The sequence below is a fragment of the Primulina tabacum genome, chromosome 17 (assembly GCF_025594145.1).
Source record: "Primulina tabacum isolate GXHZ01 chromosome 17, ASM2559414v2, whole genome shotgun sequence".
NCBI lineage: Eukaryota > Viridiplantae > Streptophyta > Magnoliopsida > Lamiales > Gesneriaceae > Primulina > Primulina tabacum.
Genome location: NC_134566.1, coordinates 1,821,211 through 1,844,654, shown reverse-complemented (window position 1 = coordinate 1,844,654; position 23,444 = coordinate 1,821,211). Strand labels below are relative to the sequence as shown.

Sequence of the window (23,444 nt, the reverse complement as noted above, 5' to 3'; positions counted from 1 at the left end):
CGTTGCATACTTTAGCCAGAAGTTGAATGGAGCGGCATTAAACAACCCAACTTATGACAAGGATTTGTATGTGTTGGTAAGGACTCTTGAGACGTGTTAACAATACTTGAGGTCTAAAGAATTCTTGATTCATATGGATCATGAATCTCTAAAGTACCTTAAGGGGCAGAGAAAGCTAAACAAGAAGCATGTCAAATGGGTAGCGTTCAATGAAAAATTCCCTTACGTGATCAAGTACAAACATGATAAGGAAAATATAGTGGTCGATGCACTATCATGGATGTACGTACTATATTATACCTTGGATTCGAAAATATTGGGGTTTGAGCATGTGAAGGAATTATATGCGTTGGATGAAGATTTTAAATATAATTTTGAAATATGTATGCATGGAACACGTGAAATTTTTATTTGCTTAAAAGTTTCTTGTTCAGAGAGGATAGGTTGTGTATTCCTAGATCTTCAATTCATTAATTGCTAGTTATGGAGACACGTGGGATGTTTAATGGGACAATTGTGTGGCTAAAACATTGAATGGATTGCATTAACATTTTCATTGGCCATATATGAAGCGTGATGTTGAGCGTGTACGTGAGAAGTGTATAACTTGTAGATAAACTAAATCTAGAACACAACCACATTGTTTGTATATTCCACGTCATGTTCCTAATGAACCTTGGGCTGACATTTCTATAGATTTTATTTTGGGGCGTTCATAGGACTATGAAGGAGGGACTCTGTATTTTTTGTTGTAGATAGGTTTTCTGAAATGACACATTTCATTTCTTGTCATAAGATTGACGATGCATCTAATATTACGGATTTGTTCTTTTGAGAAGTCATTAGGTTGCATGATGCCTAGGACGATTATCTCTGATCGTGATGCTAAGTTCTTGTGTTACTTCTAAAAAATGTTAGATCTAAACTTGGTACTAAACTAATGTTTTCTAGTGCTTGTCATCCTCAAACGGAAGTCTTTAAAAGGACTTTAATTATTTTGTTACGTACCATAACTAAAAAGAATTTAAAGAATTGAGAATAATGTTTTTCTTTTATTAAGTTCGCTTATAATCGTTGTGTGCATTCTACTATAAATTTTATCTGTTTGAAATTGTTTATGGTTTTAACACGCTAATTCCTATGGAGTTGTTATCACTGCCTATGTTAGGATCGGTTAGGGGGATCACCGCTGAGTTACAATAGCTCGGTTCTTGAAATATTGAACACCGATGAATTAAATCGAGTTTGGTGTTCAAACCAAGCGGAAATTACTCGAAATAATCCTTCGTAGAAACCGATTAAATATTTTGTAAACCATTTAAAATATATGCAAGTTGAATGAGTAAAAATATTTTAGTTGAAGCATTTTATCAAACAATTTGGTATGCAATATTTTGGTATTTGAAGAACACATAAAATGCTTCAACAGTGCATCTTTAGAAAAATGGAAATGATAAGTAAATGCAATAAACAAATAGACACGAATTTGTTTATGGATGTTCGAAGATTTGAATAACTCCTATGTCATCCCTTCTTCCCCTTGGGAAGGATTCACTAGAAGACTTTGATTTATACAACACTTTGTACAAACCCATTCAGCTAGGACTTACCCACTGCCTAAACTGAACTCCTAGCACTCAAGATTGTAGGCAGCACCTCACAATCAGCATATTGTTTAACGTCTAATATGCAAAGACTACATACACAAGTTTATTGTCTTTGTGCAAGACTCACTCAACTAATCTTTGAAGTTCAACTCTCTTGTATATGTGTGAGTGATTGTGTGTGAGGAATTTATCATTTACAGTGTACATCTCAAATGTTTCCTCACACAAGGGCTTGTGCTCTCAACTAGCTGATTTTTTCATGCTAACTGCCCATGCTTTGAATCCCCTTCAAAAGCTCTTGTTTGATCTTCAATATGTTGTATTTATAGGCTTCAACACTGATATATACGTTAGACACAAGAATATGACCGTTTGGAAAGTTTCTGTACTGTTTCTGGAATTGCAACGGTCAAATTCGTCTTGCTGGACTTTTTCCCGACTGGTCAACTGGCCAACTCTGGTCAACTCAACTGGTCGTTCAGTTCAACTGGTCAGTAACTGGTTCAGTTCAGTTCAGTTCAGTTGGTCAGCTGCTGATTCGGTTCAGTTCAGTTTGTCAGCTGGTTCAGTTCAACTGGTTCGGTTCAGTTTAGCTGGTCTGGTTCAACTTGTCTTCAGTTGGTCAGCAGCTGGTTCAGTTCAGTTGGTTGGTCAGCTGGTCAGCAGTTGGTTCAGTTTCAGCTGGTGTGCTGAAATCAGCCTAGCTGATTTCAGTTTGTGCAGAACCAGTAACTTCATCGTCATTTATCAGCATCGTAAGCTTCGATTCAGACTTTGACTTCTGAAGATGATTTATAAATCTTTGTCTTATCTTTCCAACGCATACTGAATCTCTTCATTTCAATAACCGAGCTAAGAGATATGACCAAAATACCGCAGCTGCTCAAACCCAACTGATTGCTGTTTTCGTGTGATCAGTTCGGTAATTGAGCGATCAGTTAGACCATGATAACATCCGATTTTGCTAAACTGACGTGAAATACAGAATTGTTCCAAATTGAGTTTTCTAATCAGTCTAGTTGGCGGATTGTCATTTGGAACATCCAGTTGAGAGATATCATCAAAAAACCGAAGCTCGCCAGAAATTCAGTTTGTACAGAATTCAGTTTCGGTTTGCTTCTTGTGTTTGCAACTTTACACTTGAGTAAATATGTTAGAAATACAATAACAAGTTTTGTTAACATCGAAATCAAGATTGCGAACATGAAATGTTCCAACAGCCTATGAGTGAAAGGTTAAATTTGGATGATAAGATGAAGGCGGAGATTTTTCGAAGTTTGCGCGAGAGAGTAAAGGCCAACATTATGAAGAATAACTTGCAACACACGACGCTAGCCAATAAGGGAAACAAGAAAGTGATTTTCGAACTAGGAGACTGGGTGTGGTTTTTGGGGAAATAGAGATTTGCGGAAAAGCGGCGTTCAAAACTCCTACCAATGGGTGATAGTCCATTCCAAATGATTGAGAAGATCAACGACAACGGATACCGATTGGACTTACCAAATGAGTATAATGTAAGTTCAACTTTTAATGTTAGCGATATTTCTTTGTGTGATATAGGAGATGATCAAGATTTAAGGACGAATCCATTTCAAGAAGGAGAGGATGATGTGATCATTAATGATCAAGCTCCTAAGAAATCACGTGATCTGCTAAAGTTTGCAACGGATCAAAGTGCATAGTAGTAAATAGAGTCTCTACGTTATTTCGGGTCAAAAAACTAATAGTGTACAACCTTGACCGCAGACTTTTACACTCTATAAGTGATAAACAATTGGACAATTCGAGGAAGAGTTGTTCAGTACATCATCAAATGATCACCAATCTGTATGGATGGACATCTTCAAGTCCTTACCAATGAAACATGGATGTTTGTCTCAAGCTTAATCGACCTTTATTCTTATTTTAGGCAACTGATTCGTCCAGAAACCTATTTAGAATATACAATACACTTCTTAACTAATGAGTTTCATGATCTTACGTTGAAAAGCAGACCTCATGATATATATAGTATATTCAAAAACTATATCTATGCAGCTTGTATGAGTATACGGATAAATTAAATGACATAATTGGATTAAATCATAAAATGTTATTAAAATAAAGACTATTTTTACATAAGAATCAATAAAGATCAACCCACAAGTTGACTCGCTGGGCACCTATTCTACATTTTGTTCAATGGGTTATGGAATGTTTTACGTCCACTACCTTCTTTGTCACAATTAATGGTTGTTTGCGCGGGTATTTTAAGGGACACACGGGGTTGCGCAAAGAAGACCCCCTATCCTCTTCCTTATTTACGTTGTCTATTGAATAACCATCTCGCCTTATTAGAGGTGCCATTACAGGTTCAGTTTTAAACTTTCACCTTCTTTGTTAGAAAATAGGTATTACTCACCTCGCTTATGTTGATGATTTACTGCTAATCCTGGTATTGATGATGCTATCAGATCTTCTCTTTTGAGTATTACTGATTTCCCGTTGAATACACTCCCATTCCGTTATCTAAGGATTCCTCATGCTACTGATCACCTGCACTCCTCTGACTTTGGCATGCTCGTGGATGCAATTATTTCCCGACTTCAATCTGGCCTCACGTATCTCTTTCTTTTGTGGGGAAGCTTGAGCTTATCAGATCAGTCCTTTGGAGCGCTTCTGGCTATCTATTGTTCTGGTCCCTTTCGACATCATTGATCGTATTTATAACCTCTATCGTTCATTTATTTGATCTCTTGGGCTTCAATGTGTTATGATAAAGAAGAAAATGGTGCTGGGCTTCGTGATCTTAGAAGTTGAAACAATCTTATCTCCAAAGTTCTTTGGGATATTCATTCTGATAGAAAATATATTTTGATCAAATGGATTAACCACGTTTACTTATCGAGATGCAACATCTGGATTTGGACTGTGAAACATTCCTACACTGCTCTAATTAAGCGGGTTCTTTTGACTAGAGATGAAATTTTGGTGAATGCTGGTTCTCCCTCTCATGCGGCAGTGACTCTAGATTCTTTGTTCTTGAATGTCTCCCCCGGTGATAATTGTGCCTATCAATATTTCAGCCCTATCGAGCAGAAAGTACGTTGGGCCTCTGTTTTTTGGGCCCCTATATTTTGATCGAGCATGCCTTCAGGCTATGGTTATGTGCGCAGGGGTGCCTTGTCACTCGGGATTGTTTTCCCTCGTCTTAGAAAAAGGCTGTAGTCTTTTGCGATAGAGCTATTGATAGCTTGGATAATCTATTCTTTGAATCTGCTTTTAGCAAGGGCTTATGGGGGAGAGTTCGTGCTTTGCTAAAATATCCGATTAAATTCTTAATAGTTTCTGTCGATACTCGATATGATGCATTACATACAATATGATTGTTCAAAAACATCTCTCCTCTTTACTTATTTTCTATGGCACTAATACTAGAATCCTAATTCATTGAGATATGTGCTATCTTCAATCTTGTTGTTCCAATAATACCAACATCTCAACCAGTCCAATCTTCGTTGCTGGCATCCGTATCCTGTCAAATTATTGGAACCAAAAGAGCATCGTGAAAACGGATACCATGTGAAATCATGCTACTATAAACACGTATGAATGATTTTGAAAAGAGTTGGCTAGTGGATTGGTAAAATGGGTTTTATTATTTGAAAACATAATGGCAAGAAACATGTTCTGGCAACTTCTCAAAGCATTTGGTGATTCCTACTCGGCATGATATGAAAGAGTACAATTGGTGTTATGCCGAGAAGCAGATGTCCCCTGATATTTATTGATTTCTCTTTAAACATGCAACACCAAATGCAAAATATGGGATGGTCAATTAGAGTAACTTGATTTAACTCGCCATCATCACTAATAATGTTTCCGCTCACATGGAAACTTTATTAAAAATGTAAATGAAAAACCATTTATTAAAAACAAAAAACAAAAAAAAAAAAAATCATTTATTAAACAAAATCAGCCGAAGATACATACCACCTAAGAACAATAGAAAGCAAATGAAACCAAATTGTGAAATAAACACAACATAGATGATTGTGTGGTATTACCACCATGAGGTAGAAACTAGAGCACACATAGCAAGTAATAAGAGTTAGCAAGGATTAATTTATAGAGCTTGCAAGAACATCAGTTCATACCTGAGAGGAATCATTAGGATCTGATGATTCTGAAGCAAACTTCCAGTCACCTGGTCCATTACTTTCCCTACCCTGTATTGACAAGTTGATAACTTCACTTTATATTAAAAATCATATCCAAGTTAAAAGATGCAAACAGGAGGTTGAACGAGTTAGAGAGATGGCAATGATGCATAGTAAACTATCTTCAGAGAAAACAAAGCAATTCTGGTCATGGGCAGCTAGAGCAAACTTATTCCAGATGCAACCATGAATGCAGTATTTAACTGAAACTAATTTACAGATTCCATGAATTGAGTGATTTACTGCAAAAATTATAAAAGAGGTCCAAATTGAGCACCAACAAGTTGTATTAGCCAAAAAATGTTGCCAAAGGCAAAAGGCTTCAGCACAAGTGACTGACAGCAAGTCGTGACAGCCAATGGATGTCAGTTTTCAGGGTCAGAAGAGGTTAATTACCGTAACATCGGTAGATATATAATGCAGTTTCACACTGCAGAACAAGCTCATATTCATATTCATCAAAAAAACTGTGTTTAAATAATGTACTATTTGAGTATTAGAGGAAGTTCGCATTTGTAGCAGACATCGGCAATCATATGGATACAAAAGCTAGCAAAAGGGGAAAACTTTCGTCAGGGTTCAAGCAGTTTTCATATTATGTCTAATCTGGCTATTCACAGTTCTCAATTGCTAGCTTAGCTTACACAAACAGTAGCTCCATTGCATTACCTTCTCCTCCACCTTCTTGAACAATGTAGATAGAGTCGTTTGAACAAGAGAAGAGCGACAAGTTTTAGACAAATCCTGAGATTTTGCGGTTCGCTTCTTCTGATACAAATCTGTATCATGTTTCACAGCATCATTACTGTCGACATCAAACACTACTGGACTGGAACTTTCAGTCTGTGTATGCATGTATTTAAGCAACTCAGACTTCAGAAGGTGAAAAAAGATTGTATAATGGCTGATAAAAGAAATCCCCAGAGATTCATATCACTTACAAACAGAGAAGTTTTTGATTTATAATTTCTTTTCGCTTCGATATCCTTTTCTTCATCTTCATCTTCATCAGAGGTTTCATTTCCATTTGCAATAACATCTTCCCCAGATGACCCCTCTGCAAAACTGGGCGCAAATAATCTTAGATATCTGTTGTGTTTCCTAAGGTGCTGTGGACAAAGATTTCTTTGAAAAGAGGTGTTTTCATGAGACCTTAATGGTTGTGACACAAACAAAGAGGATAAGAATAAAGGAAATGAAGACTACTTCATAATCAATAGACAAATTTGAATACAATGATTTGCTAAACACATAATGGCATAAATTAAAGAAGGCGCTGCTCTACTCCCTGCATCAACAAATTTTAAGTGGTAAGATTGGATCATTCCGGTGACCAGGCATGAACATGATTATAAAACCAACTAAACATGTGAGAGCTCAATTTTCCCCAAGCCCATTTCCCCTCCAACCATTCCCGATTCATTCCAGTGCGTAGAACCATTCCCATCTGCTCTCTCGCTCAATTTCTTCTTCTGCCCCTTGCTGCCGGAAAGCAGGTCGAGCTAGCCCAAGTGGACTCTCAATCGATTGAAGCCAGAAAAGTGAGAAACGAGCTCGTCTCCTGCTGCTGCTCGAATTCTTGTCTGGATTTTCTAGCTTCCTTCTCATTTTTCTTGTAGCTTGAAAAGCTTGTTTCCAACCACTAATCATAACCTGGGAATCAATTGAAGGTATACCCAAATTCTAGGGTTTCGAATTTTGATTATAAGTTAATTTTTTTGGTTAAATTGTTGATGATTGTTATGTTGTTGATTGTAGGTGATTCATTGAGTCGATTGGAGGCATCGATTGAATTTTTCGGATTTTTAAGTTGAAGATTGGAAACTTTAGTTCGATAATAGATAGTAGTAGTGTTCTAAATTGTGGCCTAGGTGGCTAGGCAGAGGCCAGCCGCACCGATAAGGTGCTAGGCGGCCAGCTTGGGCACGAGGCGGAGGCCAGCCGCCTAGGTGGGACTGATTTTTTTTTAAAAAAAATTGGGCTTTTAAATTTAAAGATCCGCTAAAAAGCTTATTTAAAAAAATAAAATTTGGGCTCACTAAGTCTGCTGCATTTCTTTCCTTCTCGTTATTTTCCAGAGACTCCTTCTCGGCCACGACTCCTCGTTCCAGGACTACTCCTCGTTCCAGAGACTCGAGTTATTCTTTGTTCTCACTTTCTGTATAGCATTAGAGACTTAACGTTCCAGGACTCCTCGTTCCAGAGACTCGATTTATCTTCGGCCAGGACTCCTCGTTCCAGGGAAACCTTCAGGTAACTCTATGTATAATGCATTTAGGCTCAACTTTCTTAACTTTTTCCACGAGTTTTGAGTTTTTTATTGGCAACATGGTGATTCCTTTTCTTCAAAAAATATGTTGTGTAGACACTGCATCAAGATATATATGTGGCAGTGCATTGTCAAAACAATATGTTGATCCAAACATATGAAGTGACTTTGAGATTTTTGGTACTATCATTTGTTTGTGTGGTGTTACCACATCAAATTTTCAAGTCTATTGCTGAAAAGGTTTAAGTGTTTTGTATTCAGCAAGATTTGGAGGGTAACAATGGCAAACAATCCATCGTCGACTGCATCCATCACTCAGCCTGAATCTGGGAATCTTAAGAGAAAGTCAAATGACATCGGATGGGAGTTTGGTATGTTGATTGATCCTAAGAACCTCGACAAAGTTAAATGTAAGTTCTGTGGGAAAATGATGTCCGGTGGAGTGTGTAGAATCAAGGAGCATATAGGAAATATAAATGGAAATGTATCTGGTTGTCGAAACGAATCTCAAGAAATTCGTAATAAGTGTAAACAGGCTACTTTAGAAGGGAGGAACAAAAAGAAAAACAAAATACAGAAAGAAAAAAGTTGTAGAGCAGAGGTTAATATTTCTCTAGACGAAGAAGATGATGCTGAAATTGAAGGGATAGATAGAATTAAAAAACCTCATCTATTTGGCCCCACAGATAGATATGCGTCGATGATTGCTCCAGAAAATGTAAGTTCAGGTAAGAGTAAAGTGCTTCGCCAAAAAAATATAAATGAGACTCTTTTCAAAGAGAGAACTCAATAAGTTCAACAATATGTTGGGAGATGGGCTTATGAAAATGGAATCTCATTCAATGCTCTTGATAATGATTGCTTCAAGCAAATAATGGAGGCAGTAGGTCAATTTGGACCAGGGTTCAAGCCAACTCAATATCAACTTAGAGAGCCACTTTTGAAAGCTGAAGTTGAAAGAACAAAGCAACTTTTGAAGAAACACGGAGAAGAATGAGCAAAAAATGGATGCTCTATTATGACAGATGCATGGAAGATGCATGGAGTGATAGAAAAAGAAAAAGCATATTAAATTTGTGTGTTAATTGCAAGGAAGGTATTGTATTTTTAGAGTCTAAGGAGTCTTCAGACGAGGCACATACAGCTGGACTTATTTTTGAGTATGTTGACAAGTGTGTTGAACAAGTAGGAGTTCAAAATGTTGTTCAGATTGTAACAGACAATGCCACCAACAATATGGTTGCGGCTAAATTGATGAAAGAAAAGCGGCCTGGAATTTTTTGGAGTTCATGTGCAACTCATACTATTAATCTCATGCTTGAAAGTATTGGCAAGCTTCCAAGATTTAAAAAGATCATCGACCAAGCCAAGTCTTTTACAACTTTCATTTATGTTCACCATAAGAATTTGTCATTGATGAGAAGTTTTACGAAGAAAATAGACATAGTCCGGCTAGGAGTTACCAGGTTTGCATCAAACTTCCTCACATTTCAAAGTTTGATTGAGAAAAAATCTAGTTTAAGGGCCATGTTTACAAGTGATACGTGGGAGAACTGTAAATGGTCAAAGACAAACAAAGGGAAATTGGCTTACTCTACTGTGATGAGCATGAGTTTTTGGAATGATGTGACACTTTGTTTGAAAATATTAGCTCCTTTGGTAAGAGTTCTCCAATTGGTTGACGGAGATAGAAAGCCATCCATGGGGTTTCTATATGGGGAGCTTCTTCGAACTAAAGAAGATATCAAGGTGGCCCTGAACAAAGTCGAATCAACTTATCAACCTATCATAGTGATTATTGAGTCAAAAATGAAGGATAGACTTGATACATCATTGCATACCACATCCTTTTTGTTGAATCCCTACTTCTACTACAAAGATAGTTCTATTGCTCTTTATGGAGAGGTTGCGACAAGATTTTTGAATGCATGGAAGTTTTGCATGCCGATGAGTTTGAACTGCAAGATACAATTATTAATAAGGAATTTGCAAATATAGAGATAAGACTGGGTTATTTGGGAAAGCATTGGCAGCAAAGCATGTGAAGAAAATGACGATACATTTGATCCATGTACATGGTGGAGTACCTACAGTGCTCACACACCCAACTTGCTAAGAGTTGCATTGAGGATTCATTCATTAACTACAAGTTCATCTGGGTGTGAAAGAAATTGGAGTGCATTTGAAGAAGTAAGTTTAAACTTTAATTAAAATAAATTATTTTTTAAAGTGTATGTTCATATTCATAACTATACTAGTTACTCTCTTTTTTTTTTAGATTCATACAAAGAAAAGAAATAAGGTTGGATGTCAATAGGTTGAACAATCTAGTATTTGTCCAATTTAATGCTAGATTGTTTAACAAGCAAAAAGGAGAGAAAGAAAGGAACGTCGACGTCCTTCTTGAAAAAGATACTTCAAATGCACAAGGTTGGATTGTGGATGGTGGGGAATAAAATGAAGTTGAACCAGGTTTGGGGCTCACTTAGCAATTAGTTGATGAAGAAACTGGGGCAGATGAAAATCTACAACCCCGAAGAAGCTCTAGAGTTTGAGAACTTCACGAGGATGATTTTGAATCTGAAGAAGAAAATGATGATCACAATGATGATATTGATTTTGTGTCCAATGAAGAATAAGTTGATGAAAATTTCGGAGAAGAAGAAGTAGAGTAAATTTGTGATGACACGTTAGACTATTTCATTGTGAATTTTGGAAGAAATCTGAATTCTTTCTTATTTTATTGAGATGACACATTAGACTATGTTGGGAATATTTTGAACGTATTTTAAATTTGATGTTATTGTGTTCAAGATCTAGTATGTGATTTATTATGTTTTGATAACGTGGCGCTAATTGCCAGCCCAGCGCCTAGGGAATTTTAGAAGCTTGGATAATAGTTTTGATAATTTGAGAATTTTTTAATTATATTGTCAAAGTTGAGAATTTTAGGAATTTGTGGATATTAGTCGTTTAAATTCTAGTTTAGGAGACGTTGAAACTAAAAATATTTATTTTGGGGATTTTAGTTTATATGTTGCGAGTTTTAGAATTATAAAGCCTAAATGGTAATTTTAAAATTTTAGGCTAATTGTTGAATATAGGAAAATAAATAGAAGCTGATTTGAAATGAATTAATTGTCACGAGTTTGGATAACCAGGAAGCATCTAAAACTTCATAAATTATAGTGGTAATTAAAGTTGAAGGTTAAGGTGTATGGATTGATCATTTCCTTACAGTGTCTATAGAGACGGATAATTTAATTGATGTGAACTGACTGATTTTATGTGAATTATGTGATTATGTATTCTTTGTGTTATTGGAATGCATTTTAGGATTATTCCTATTTCATAAAATAAAATATGATTTTTAAATATATTGGAATAATATGTGGATTATATGCATAGTTGAGCACACAATCATATTGAGCTATGATTCCGTTGTTTCCGTGATTTCCATTTACTCTTGGATGAGTTATTTAGACATCAAAGCCTCTGATGACTAGCGGAAGGGCCGAGCAGTTCTGCAAACTATCACCGCTAATGCATATGTGCAGGGCCGAGGGCGTATTTGACACGTCAAACCTTTGTCACATGTTACCACAGTTGTTATCGATTCGTTAGATCAAGTTTGATATCTAAGATTATTTGGTACCCTACATGCATTGCATTTATTATATTGCATGTCATTTATATATGTTGTAATTTATTATATCTTAGTATTGGGATTTGACTCCTGTCCCTCGGGCTACTTTGGTTTGTTCTGTGATTACAAAGCAGGTTATACAGGCGATTCTGATCCAGCTGGCGGAGGGTCTGGCAATGGAGCACAATGAGTTGACTCATATTGAGTTTTGAGTCCCCGGATATTTATCCTATGTATTGAGTCATTTGCCAAAGAGATGCCTTGTGTATTTGTATGTTCGTATACTTTAGTGTTGGATTTTATTTGGTGTGATCGAGCCTGACTAACTCTGGATGTGATTGATGTTTGGTTTGATATATTTGACTCTATTTTCGGGTATATAAATGTTGTTGTATTGTTGAAATTCTTGAGACTGAGAAAGTAACATAGTGCTACTACTTGGAGATAATTGTAAACAATACAAACAAAATTGAAGACAGCCAGTTTCTTTCTAAATTCACAAAGATATCCCCTATTAATGTAACAGGACCGCAAATCACTGGAATAAAGTATTTTTCGTATTTTTCTATTGGAGACCGAAAATACAGACCTAGATATTGCGGGAAAATCATTTTCAAAATTAAAAAGATTATGTGTATGATTGTAATTATTTAGTCAATATTTATCACAGATTTTGTGGGATTTAGATTAAGGAAATATTCTGCAAGACTACTATTTTTGGGAAGAACCATTTTTGTTCAAAATTTGTGCAGATTCTATGACAAGAAGAGGTGTGACAGAGGAAGAAATGGGACAAATTCTGACTCATTGTCGTGACCGTGAGGTAGGTGATCACTTTGAACCGATGAGAACAGCATCCAAGGAAATTGAATGTGTCTTTTATTGGCCTACTCTTTTTAGAGATGCTCGTTCATACGTTATTGCATGTGATAGATGCCAACAGCCAGGTAACATCTTTAATCGCAATGATACGCCTTTAAATAATATCTTTGAATGATGTTAGGAGGATTGATTTTATGGGACCGCTTCCAACATCCTTCACAAAAAAAATATATTTTGGTTGCGGTCGACTATGTTTCTAAGTGGGTAGAGGCAGAAGCTTATGCCACTAATGATGCTCGGGTGGTACTTAAATTTTTGAAGAAAATATTTTTAATAGGTTTGGTACACCTCGAACAATCATTAGTGATGGTGGTACTCATTTTTGTAAAAAGATTTTTGAAAAACTTTTAAGCAAATATGGTGTCACCCACAAGATCTCGACTCTATATCACCCTCAGACAAGTAGTCAAGTAAAAGTGTCAAATCGAGAGATGAAAAGGATTCTGGAAAGACATTGAGTGAGTCGAAAGGATTGGGCTGTAAGGTTAGATGAAGTTCTTTGGGCTTATCGCACTGCTTTCATGAAACCACATAGATAAATGCAAATCGTTTATTGTGTTGATCGTTTAGATACACATTATATCTAAACGAGTAAATCCACAGGTTGTCAATCCACATAGATAAATGCAAATCGTTTATTGTGTTAATCGTTTGGATAAAGGCAAATCGCTTATCCCTTAGCTTTCGACTTATTAGGCAAATCGTTCTTGAGCTTATGAATTGAATTGAGCCCACCTAAGCAAATATCAATTTATGCAATTCATCTACACATCAAGCCTTATTGTAGCACTTCCTAGAATAAATGAAACTCTTGGTATATTCTACATGCCTAAGGAATACAATTGAAATATTGCACTTGTGAAAGAACCAAGCTCCTTGAAAAAAAGAACTTTGGAAAAAAAAGATATGTAAGGCGTAGGGGAGCCAAATAAATGAATGAAATCAAATTCTTAGGTTAAAAAAGGGAGAATGTATGGAGTCGAAGAAAATCAGAACTAAATCTGAATGTGCTCAAATTGATATATCATTGTACTCCCGCCCCTCTTATCTATCTTATCTTTCATTTGGTAATGATACATACATTGAGGCTTAATTAACGCTTGAAAAGTTCTAATGATTTGTGCCTGCTGATTGGTAATTAGTGAAAAGGAATGTCAGGGGAGGGATTGGCACAAACATGTGGATTGAAGTCTCTTACAACTTTGAGAATGAACCTATTTGAAATGTCCGATCCTAGAACCAACATTGCACGCACACACACAATCAAATTCCATGAAAAATTATAGTGTTTAAACTTAAGATGATGTACAAACACTGACAATTTGTGTTGATGGATGGGAGATATGCTGGCTATTCGCTGAGGAATAGCGATGAACCATGAATGTACCATTGAGCTAGATTTTTGTATTGTATGTGTTATGTTCTGTAACCTATTTTGCTCAAGGGCGAGCAAAGTTTTAGTATGGGAAGGTTGATGTGTATCGTTTTTAAGTGTTTTATTGTGTCATTTTGAATCTCATTCATGCATTGTTTGTTTATGTTGCGTATATGTTTTTAGTTGTTTTTATTAAATATTTTGCATAATAATTGTTCATCATGTGTTTGGGTTTAATTGTAGACAATTTGATCAAGAAAGGCGAGTGTAAGAGTTCAAATTCGAGGATTGTTTGCTAGGGCTTTCAAACTTACCCGCCCCAACGAATAAGGAGAAAAAAAGTGAATCAGCAAGCATAGCGTGCTGAGGTGGGAACAAATAAGGTTATGTGATGGTTCGGGATAGGCTCGAGTCAAGAAACGTAAGAAAAGTCAATAAACGGAAGTTCAGGTCCAGGGATAAAATGGTCATTTTACATCCCTGGTAGTTCGAATGTCCTGGCAGTGTCCCGAGGGGTCAAAATAAATCTTAAATGATTTTTAAAATCAGTATGGTGAATTTATGATATTTTTACGATAAATGCTTCAGTTGAGCGCATGGTTCGCCGGATCGGCCGCGTCGCAACCGGACCGCCCGTCTCGGAACGGGAACGGCCATTGGCGTTCCAAAGTTCCACGGCAAATCGGTGAATGCTTTTTAGCGCCGTTCTTCAACGTTATAACGGCGAGGGAACGGTGGGGTGGAACGGGAACGGTGCAACGGAACGTTGGGTTTGAGAAAATATAAATTTTTTTTAAAAAAAAATGTATTAAAGAAGATTTTTTTAAAAATTTAAAAAAATTAAAATATATTTTAAAAATCCATATGGGACAATCTAGAAAAAAAATCATTAGAGTTATATTTTTATTTAAAATGTCGAAGCAACTTGCCACAAAAGCTTTTGTAGCAAAGATAAAAATTGGGGATCCCCTTTCTCTCCTCTGCGCTGCAGCACGCTCCGCCGTAGATCCGACCGCTCAACCTGTTTGAACCGTCGCCGGGCCGCCAATTGATTGATAGTCAGATAAATTCTTTGCTCTTTTTTTGGTAACTATATTTAATTCTAACCACTTTTGGTTTTTGAGTAATTTATGATATTTCAGCTCAAAAACATGATTTTGCATAAAGGAGACCTAATATCATTTTGTTTCAGGGGTTTCTCGTTGGGAAATATCACTTGTAAGTGTATTGGTTTAGCTATTCCGCTGACCAAAGTCCAAGCCTTACTTGTTTGAAGCTTTGGTGATTAGCTTCAGCTTTTTGCTAATTCAGTAAACATGTTTTGATTTTTTCTCAATTATCATTTTATTTGCGCATAGTTTTTTTCATTTGGATTTACAAGCAATCATCGACAAATTTTAATTATCCCAAATCCCTCTCTTGATTTTGTAGAATGGCTCCAAAACCCGATATTGGTTGGGAGTTCGGTCACATCATAGGTGATAATCAGAAGATAATAGTATGCAAATTTTGTGGAAAAACCATAAACGGAGGAATTACGATATTCAAAGAACATATTGCACTTGTTAGTGGAAATGTCCAGGCATGTTATAAAGCTCCCAAGGAAATATCATTGATGATCCGAAAACATCTTCAAGATTCAGAGACAAAAAGAAATATATTGAAAAAGAAAAAAGAACTTGGCTTAGAATCAATTCAACAAAGCATTCATGGATTGGGAATTGAAAGTAGTGGTGAAGACGCTTCAGAAGATATTGAAACTCAACAATTGCGAAAAGCGTTGAAAGAAAGTCGTAACACTAGAGCTTTCGAGGAAGAGATGCGTAACCGATATGATCAAGGTAAACAATATATATAATTTCATTAAATCATGTGTGTATGCAATTAATAATTTATTTTATATGTCTGATACTAAATTTTTAATTGTAGGATTTATCGGTTCTAGTTCATCGTCTGGTTTGAATCCTGGTTTGAAAAGAAAGATGCATCGTAGCTTGAGTGTAAAAGAAAAATCTAAATTGTCATCAAAGGGGATTGACTCTTTTATGTTTCCCTCGAAGCATAAGAGTATAAAAAATTGGTTTGGTGCGGAAAAAGTTAAGGGAGTTGGAAAGGCTATTTCAAAATGGTTTATATATAATGCTATTCCATTCAACGCAGCATATAGTGGACCATATTATCAATCTATGATTAACACCATTGCAGAAGCTGGACCTGGAATAAAAGGTCCATCGGGACGCCAAATTGGTGGGGTTTTTTTGGAAGAAGAGGTTGATGAGATAAATGGTTATCTAAATGCTTTGAAATCTAAATGGTCCAAGTATGGATGCACGATTATGTGCGATGATTGGAGCACACGCAACAAGCATTCTATCATTAATTTTATGATTTACTGTGATCGTAATAGGGTATTTCATAGTTCAGTTGATTGCACCAACAAATCAAAGACTGCTGATTTCATTTTGTCTCTAATGAATAAAGTTATTGATGAGATTGGTGAAGAAAATGTTGTGCAAGTGGTTACAGATAGTGAAGGTGCAATGAAGGCTGCAAGTGCAAAATTGATGATGGAAAGACCCCATTTGTTTTGGTCCCCTTGTGCAGCACATTGTCTTGACCTCATTTTAGAAGATGTAGGTAAGATGCAAAATGTGAAAAAATGTATCGAGAAAGCCAAGCAAATCAAAAGTTTCATCTATAATAGTGATAAAGTTGTGAATTTGATGAAAACATTTACCAACGATCGTGAATTGTTGAGACCAGGAATAACCCGCTTTGCTACAGAATTTATCTTAATTGAAAGACTTGTTCGGCATGCTTCAGATTTGAAGAGAATGTGCAATTCAACTGAGTGGGAAGAAATCAATAATACCAGTAGAAGAAGAAAAGAAGCCGAAAAAATTATAGGGATTATAATGGAAACAAGATTTTGGAAGAGAGCTCGTGATATTTGTACTGCAATGGAACCACTTGTAAAAGTTTTAAAGTTGGTTGATCAAGACAAAAAGCCAACAATGTCAATTATCTATGAAGCAATGGATAGAGCGAAATTGGCAATAAAAGAAAATACTAAAGACTGGCAATCATATCGGGATGTTATTGATGATCGGTGGTACAATCAATTACACCAACATTTGCATGTTGCAGGTAATAATATAATTTATATGATTAAATATAAAATACAGAGCATGTCATCAAAATCATTTATATCTTCCATATTCTAATTTGTGATTTTGTTTCTGATATTTTAGCGTATTTTCTAAATCCATCACTTCAGTATTCTGGAACTTGTGTTTATAATGACGAGGTCTGACAAGGAATAAAAGTTGTAATCAACAGACTTGAACCAGACTTGAGTGCTCAAGCTTCGGCGATTAGTAAGGTATAAACATATACATACATATATATGTATATATATATATATATATGTATATATATATATATATTATATGTATTAATTTTTCCTACTATATATTTCATATATAAATCGTAATAAATTTTTCATTTTTTCTTTAAGATTAAATTGTTCACAGAGCAGATAGATGAATTTGGATCATCACTAGCAAAATTGGCAGTAAAAAAAAGTCTCCCAGGTTTATTGTTTTTTATTTGAATTTAAATTTTAATATAAATCGTAAATTTAAAAATATATATCTTATTATGATATTTGTATCAGCTCAATGGTTGAATGACTGGTGACGACGCTCCACACCTTAAAAAAATTGCAACAAAAGTTTTAAGCCAAACATGCTCATCTTCTGGGTGTGAGAGAAATTGGAGTACATGATCTCTCATACACACAAAGCTTCGTAATTGTTTGGCTGTAGAAAAGCTACACAAATTAATTTATGTTCATTATAACATGCGGCTCAGGGTACGAAACTTGATGTGTGGAAAAGAAGATGATGATTATTACAGCCCTATAGACCTCAACCACATTTTTCATGATGACGATATCTTAAGCGAATGGATAAGGGATAATGAACAGCCTGTTTTACAAGATGACGATTTGGCATGGCTAGATGAAGGAGTTCAAAATATAGATGCTGAAGAAACCAACACAACCACTAGTGTTCAGAGTCGTGGAAAAAAGAAGAAACAGGCTCAAACGTCATCAAAGTTGAAAGGAAAAGAAGTTATATCGAGAGATGATAGTGAAGATAATGATAAGAGTGGTGATAGTGATGATACAGATGACGGAAATAATCAACAAGGACGTGGAAAATATCACAAATCACAAGATACAACAAATGATCAAAGTCATCAAGATGACCAACATATCGCAGGTATGACATGGGCAAAAGAAGATTAAAATTATTATGCAACACAAGATACTGATCATGGTTACCGTCCTAGAATTGAGGAACAACGTCGTTTCTTGGAAAGTTTATCAGAATTCTCTAGTGCTAGTGATAAAGAACATTCAGCTCATTCTACTCAACCATACATGGGTGTCGAAGAACATATAAGATGTCTTGGATTGGGGGGAAATCGACAAATTCAATGACAGATAATTATGGATCGATGAGTTACAATTGGGACTCTCAGCATGTTGGGTTTGATCCGACTGAATATCAATCAGGTGGATATGGATATCAGGTAATTATAATTCTAGACACGATTCTTTTGATAGATCATTTGATTTTTCAACATCTGGTACACATGGAATTAGACATCGTGGATTTGATTATGGGTCGTCTCAATATATTGGTGATAGATACAATGAATCTTCATCATCTATATGGCGTGGTGTTGGACGTCATGGTCCCGAGTATAGATCTTCAAGTACAGCTGATAGTTCTACTGTGTATCGTGGATTCGGATACTATAATCGTCGTGACGAAACACTATTACAAAATCAGTCATCCCATTCTAATGATCTTTCGTCATCTCAATCTAATCAATATCCCTATGGACAATCACGTCAATATCCAAATGTTCGAAATCAATTTAATCTACGAGATACTAATGAAGAATATAACAATGATTTCGCTCCTCCGCGTCACTCTTCATGGTATTAGCTTTGGTATGTTATAATTTTTAGTATGTATTTCTTATTGTGCTATTATTGTAAAATAGTTTTGTATTGATATATTAATTTGTAATAACTTCATATATTTTATTTTTTAGTATGATGTAATTTATATTTAAATTTTTTTACCAATTTTTTGAATTTACTAATTTTTTTATACAAGCCTACCGCAACCGTTCCACAACATAACATTAGAACTGGAACGGTAGTTGTCATTCCAAGCACCGCAACCGTTCCGGCGAACCATGGTTGAACGATTTTCCCGAAAATGCTTGTCTTACGATTTTTGAAAGATATGATATGTTATAAATAAAAGGAAAGGAGAATGGATGTGAATTGACTGTGGCTCTGAGGATTTATGGGGGATCCGTCTTAAGAAGGGACGGTGAACTTACTTTATTTTAGGTCACCATCCAGTGACGAAAGTTGTTGACGCCCCGCTGCCAGGTACCATGGTTTATAGATTGATCAATCGAACAGAGGACTTCACTAAAATGATTTATGATGAGGAAATGTTTATGATATTATGTGCTTAAATGATTTACGAAAAAGTTCATATGTTTACGAGTTTTTATGCCAGCTTATTTTGTTAAAAGTATTCTTTTAAGGATGCATGTGCCTGTATATGTATTACTCGTTACGTATGGTTTGAATGTGCTGATTCGTTAGACTCGTTAGGTTTGAACAGTCGCAGGTGAGGATGATGTTGAGGGATGCTCGGACGCTTGAGTGAATCGGGTATGGCAGTAAACTTCCAAAGACTTTACGTTTTCCACGATATTATGACAATCAAAGTTTTGATTAAAATTTTGAAAATTATTTTAAAGAGAGATTTATGTTTTGTTTTCAAAAGTTTAGACGCTGGATTTCGTATGATTGACATATACTTTTATGATTGACGACTTATAGATTTTTATTGCAAATTTCGTTTTTTTTTTTAAATATGCATTTATGTTTTGGTATAACTCGGTCTTTATGAAGGTATTGAAAAAAGTTTTCTAATATTATTTATTTAAAGTAAAAGGTAAGGGACGTTCAGATACTTTTGGGGAGAGAGATTTTTTATTGAGATATATGTTTTTTATATTTTAGGATAATTTTTTATTCTTTAAATGTTTATTAACAAATAATATTTTTAAAAAAAAAAACCAAGGGCTGAACCAGACCCGGACCGTTACCGGCCACGTGCGGGGCGGTACCCTACCTGAACCGAGACCGAACCTAGCCTGTGGCCAGATCTACAGACATACTCACCAAAGGATTGGCCGGAGCAGATTTTCAAAGATCAGTTGGCAAGCTTGGAATGGATAGCATCCATTCCCCAACTTGAGGGGGTGTGTGGGAAATCGCTTTCAGAATAAAAAAGATAACATGTATAATTGTAATTATTTAGTCAATATTTATCACAGATTTTGTGGGATTTAGATTAAAGAAATATTATCTAAGATAAGATATTAGATCTTCCTAATTTAGCTCCTAGTTATTGTGTATATCTATCCTTGTAAACATCATTATTCAGTAAATAAGAGAGATGTTCTTCTTTCTATACGTTTAAGTTTCAACAGATATAATGTTTTTCCAGGGGAAAAAAAAAAGTTTACTATTTCAGTGTTGAGCAGAACCAACAATTTCTCTTTCATTTTTTTTGGGAGAAGGGAAGGGGATAGTAGGAAAATGGGTAATCAAATTTTGCAAAAAAAGTTCATAAGCACAATACTAAATTTGGTTAAAGGGGATCCAGGATTAAACATTAACGTGTGAATTATAATAAAAAATCACAGGCATGATTCAGACTTAAAGGGTCCGATTGTAAAGTAAAACTGAATGGAGGCAAAGCACTGTCCTAAATTGTCTATAAGAGCAATGTGTCCAAAACGAACATGTAAATTATAATTGAAGCGCCTGACGCATGATTCAAACTAAAAGGATGCCATTTTAAAAAGAAGAGAAATACTTCATGTAGATAAAAGAAAAGGGAATACTTGAACGTTTTCCCAGCAGTTCTAGCTGAATGTCGACTAGGGGTCACTTCCATCAATTTTTTTACATCAGTTGGACTTTCTATTGAATCATCTTCCACATCAACTTTTGGGGACTCAGGTTCCAAGAATTGCATGGCAGATTTTCCAGATACTGATTTGCCATCACATCTGGCACCAATGCCACCCTTGAAATCATACTCGGCGGGTTTTTCCTTGAGCTCAAGACATAGGAATTTATGTCAGAGATATCCCACAGATATTACTTAATGGTCAACTGGAAATTGTTTTCCTATTAAATACAAGTGAGAAATTCAAGGCTAACCAAATTCAGCTCATTCGGAAACCGGAGTTGTAATTCTTCTGGATTCTCATCTTTTGTTCCAATCCACCATGCATCTGAAAAGACTATCTAAAATGCAAGAGGTCAACAGACATGACCTTATACATCAAACAAAAACAAATAACAGAACTCAAAGAAGAAAAACATGTTCAGAAATAAAAAGAATGTATCTTATCAACTCAGATTATGAACTGATGCATATCGTTCATCATTAACAGAGAAGGCTAAACAATGTATAGGTAGAACCTAAAGTAAAAAATCAGCTATAAAATCCTTACCTATTGTTTTAATAACGTGGTGAACTTAGCTTCTGAAAACTTCTTTCCTTGTCCTTTTTAAAACAATTCAGAAAAGGTCCTCCCTATTACCTTTTCTCATACTTCTAAAAACAGATTGGATTGACAAATTTGTATTATTTCTTTCGAAATTGTGTTTTCAAAATGTTTTAATGTTCTTTATTTTCTTTTGGCCGCTCTAAAGTGGAACTTCTCTGATGAAAAAAAAAACAATTGATAACACATAAGCTCCAAAAAAGTGTGCTATATACAACAAAAGAATCTGGTATACTTGATAACACAGGATGAGTTTGAACATTGCTCTCATAGCAGCAAATATAAAGTTCCTGAATCAAAGACAGGTAAGCAACAATTGAGAAGAAAACTAAACGGACAAAAAAATTCTAACCATATTGTCGAAATAGTCATCACAAGTTACATTCTTGCCACCTTTGGAAAACTGCAGCGTCAAATACCTATTCTTAGGATAAACGATAGTCCCGAACAACTTCATTTGACCCTACAGGTTTCAGGGAATTGAACAGCATGAGCTAAATAAAGTTAAATTTGATCTAACAAATTCATTATCAGCCTTTCAAAATGCATTCATGATGAAAATATGAGTTAGATAGCATTTGAAAGAACTACTTCACTAGTCTTCCATACAGAATATAAGGTACAAAACTTGAAGCGCCATGAACAACAGACACACCCCACTTCCTGTCAATAATCCTTGTTCTAGCTAGCTAAAAGGACAAACAAAAAAAGACAGAACGGGGAAAAACATGACAAATCGAAACAGCAATTAGAATATACCTGGGGGAAATCGAGGTAGAGGACTGGGTTTTTGGTGCCTAGATCCTTGAGCTCGCCTATTTTTCCACCAGAAATGGGGCCGAGGAGACCAGGAAACGAGAAGAGGTACCTGTTCTTCCGCTGTGACTTCCTCAATATGTCCTTGCCATGGTGTTTCATCACCGTTTTGGACGGCCCAAGAGCTGTCGACGGACCAAATTTAGCCGGATTTTGCGACAAAATGTGTCGAGAAAAGGCCAATTTTTTCCGCCTGGTTCTCTCCTCCGTAATTGGGTCTACTGCGGCGGCGATTCCTTCCTTCTTGCCACCTCGAGCCATTATCGTTTCAGTTTTCCGTTTGTGTGTTCGCTTCAAGGCGGGAACTCGGTCACTGTAAACTCTCCGTCGTCATAGAAAGAAAATGTTTTTGGCTAATTTTCGTTTTGTTTTTTTAGATAAAATTTTTGAAAACAAACAATACTATCCCATTCTTATTTTTTACAAAAAAAAAAAAAAAAAATCATTTTTCCCGATTTCCAACACAACACAGTCATTGTTTTAATTCAAATGTTTTTTAAAAAATAGTTAGACAAAATCTTATAGTATTTGATAATTACTAATAATTTTTGTCTTTTTCAATGATCCAACCAAACATTTTAAAAAAAAACCTAGTGTTTTAAAATAAACATTTAAAAACATAAGTTACCGATATTGTTTTTGGTTCATTTTGAACATAGCTACACGATCATATAACTTGTATTTATGGTATCATATTATATATTTACATTTTCTAACGCTATAATTGATTAAGTTATTATTGCATAATGTAGACGTTTCGAATAAGAACGCTACAGTACTATGGAGAATTAAAACTACCAAGAGTTCTATCTAGATCTTGAGTATATTTATTTCTTTATATATTAACATGTTCGTTCACTTAACACATACTTATTTGTTCATATTAGATATTAAAGGATCAATATGTATTACCCTAACCAACTATAGTAGTTCAAAGCTGTCCTTTGGAAGTTATTGTGTTTGG

The 23,444-nt window shown here is 35.5% G+C and overlaps 2 protein-coding genes and 1 pseudogene across 2 annotated transcripts; 2 read left to right on the top strand and 1 right to left on the bottom strand.

Annotated features, from left to right (window-relative positions):
• Positions 1-4,896: 4,896 nt before the first annotated feature.
• On the bottom strand, positions 4,897-22,860 carry LOC142530801 (DNA-binding protein RHL1-like). Its single transcript, XM_075636639.1, has 8 exons — positions 22,424-22,860; positions 22,017-22,127; positions 21,315-21,401; positions 20,993-21,204; positions 6,748-6,871; positions 6,476-6,649; positions 5,744-5,815; positions 4,897-5,121 (listed from the first exon to the last, which is right to left on the bottom strand). Exons 1-8 carry the CDS (start codon positions 22,739-22,741, stop codon positions 5,086-5,088), a joined length of 1,134 nt encoding a protein of 377 aa, XP_075492754.1. The 5' UTR covers positions 22,742-22,860; the 3' UTR covers positions 4,897-5,085.
• On the top strand, positions 8,356-19,488 carry LOC142530872 (uncharacterized; annotated as a pseudogene).
• LOC142531344 (uncharacterized) lies at positions 14,951-17,307 on the top strand. Its single transcript, XM_075637442.1, has 2 exons — positions 14,951-15,819; positions 15,908-17,307. Exons 1-2 carry the CDS (start codon positions 15,411-15,413, stop codon positions 17,200-17,202), a joined length of 1,704 nt encoding a protein of 567 aa, XP_075493557.1. The 5' UTR covers positions 14,951-15,410; the 3' UTR covers positions 17,203-17,307.
• Positions 22,861-23,444: the final 584 nt, after the last annotated feature.